This window comes from Cystoisospora suis, assembly GCF_002600585.1.
Source record: "Cystoisospora suis strain Wien I chromosome Unknown contig_13, whole genome shotgun sequence".
NCBI lineage: Eukaryota > Apicomplexa > Conoidasida > Eucoccidiorida > Sarcocystidae > Cystoisospora > Cystoisospora suis.
In genome coordinates, this window is record NW_027152815.1 from 16,344 (window position 1) to 17,555 (window position 1,212).

Here is a 1,212-nt window from a genome sequence, read left to right on the forward strand (position 1 = left end):
TATGACTATGTATGTATGTATATATGTATGTATGTATGACTATGTATGTATGTAAACATGCGGTCTATGTCTTTTTGTCACGCCTGTCCAAGTGGTCAGAGAAGAGCCGTTTTTGAAGAAGATTTCTCTCTCTTCACCTCTTCTGAAAGCATGTATCGAGAGGGACTCTTTCCCTTCCTTCCCTGTCCTCCTCCTCCTCCTCCTCAGAGACTTACATTGGGACTAGCCGTAGTAGGCAATCGATGTCTCAAGTATCGAAGCACTTCGAGTGTCGATTTGAACGTCTAGCCATACACCCACACACATCACAGAAGCGCTAAATCAACGACCGCATGCATGCAATGAAGGACAGGCTTCTAGGAGGCTCCTGATATGATACTCTCCAGCATACACCTTCTCTTTTCTTCTTTGTAAAGATGAAACAAAGAGATGACTCTATCTTCTCAGTCCAGACATGTAACCTGTCCCTCGTAGGTGTCAAGCGTCGGAGAGGAGGGAGGAATGACGGAGAATCTTGCTCGCGTTTTCTTCAACGTTAGTCTATCCATACTACAGATATAGATACATATGTGACATAGAAAAATCCATCTATCTACAGTAAACAAGAAGACCGGTCGAGATATGGCTCAAGAAGACTTTCTTGTCTATCACAAATCAGGGGTCTCATGAATGGCTTTCTTCTTGGCACATTCCCTTCATCTTCTTCATCTTTACCGTGTGCGTAGGGTCATAGACAAGGACAGCTACATAGCCTTTTCTTCCTGTTAAAAGAGATCGGACAGCTGCTAGGGAAGAGTCATCTTCTCGATGCCGGCCTGAGCTCTCGCTGTATCGATGGCTGCCTTCAGGTAATAAGGGGAATCGATGCTTCCCATATAGTAAAGCTAGCATAGCGGCAAAAACTTTTTCACCTCCATGCTTCTTCAAGAGAAGCTCGGCACGTGGAAGAAGAGGAGCATAATGTTCCTCTTCAACTTGAAGTAATTCATCTACAAAAAGAAAGATCCTGACAGGACAACAGGAGGAGGACCGTCACACCTAGAGAAAGACACCTACCCCACTGCAGGCATCATGCATCACGCACTCTCACACCTACAGATAGATTAAAGATAGATAGATTAAAGATAGATTAAAGATAGATAGATAGATTAAAGATAGATAGATAGATTAAAGATAGATAGATAGATAGATAGATAGATTAAAGATAGATAG

General features: G+C 42.7%; 1 protein-coding gene across 1 annotated transcript in view; it reads right to left on the minus strand.

Moving 5' to 3' along the window:
* CSUI_000016 (dead deah box helicase domain-containing protein) overlaps positions 1 to 1,212 on the minus strand; it is a 12,152-nt gene that overhangs the window by 3,030 nt on the left and 7,910 nt on the right. The window contains exons 6-7 of the mRNA XM_068060251.1: positions 715 to 989; positions 216 to 284 (exon numbers count right to left, since the gene is read on the minus strand). Of these exons, the coding sequence (XP_067927775.1) occupies positions 216 to 284; positions 715 to 989 (344 nt within the window). The remainder of the gene's footprint in view (positions 1 to 215; positions 285 to 714; positions 990 to 1,212) is intronic.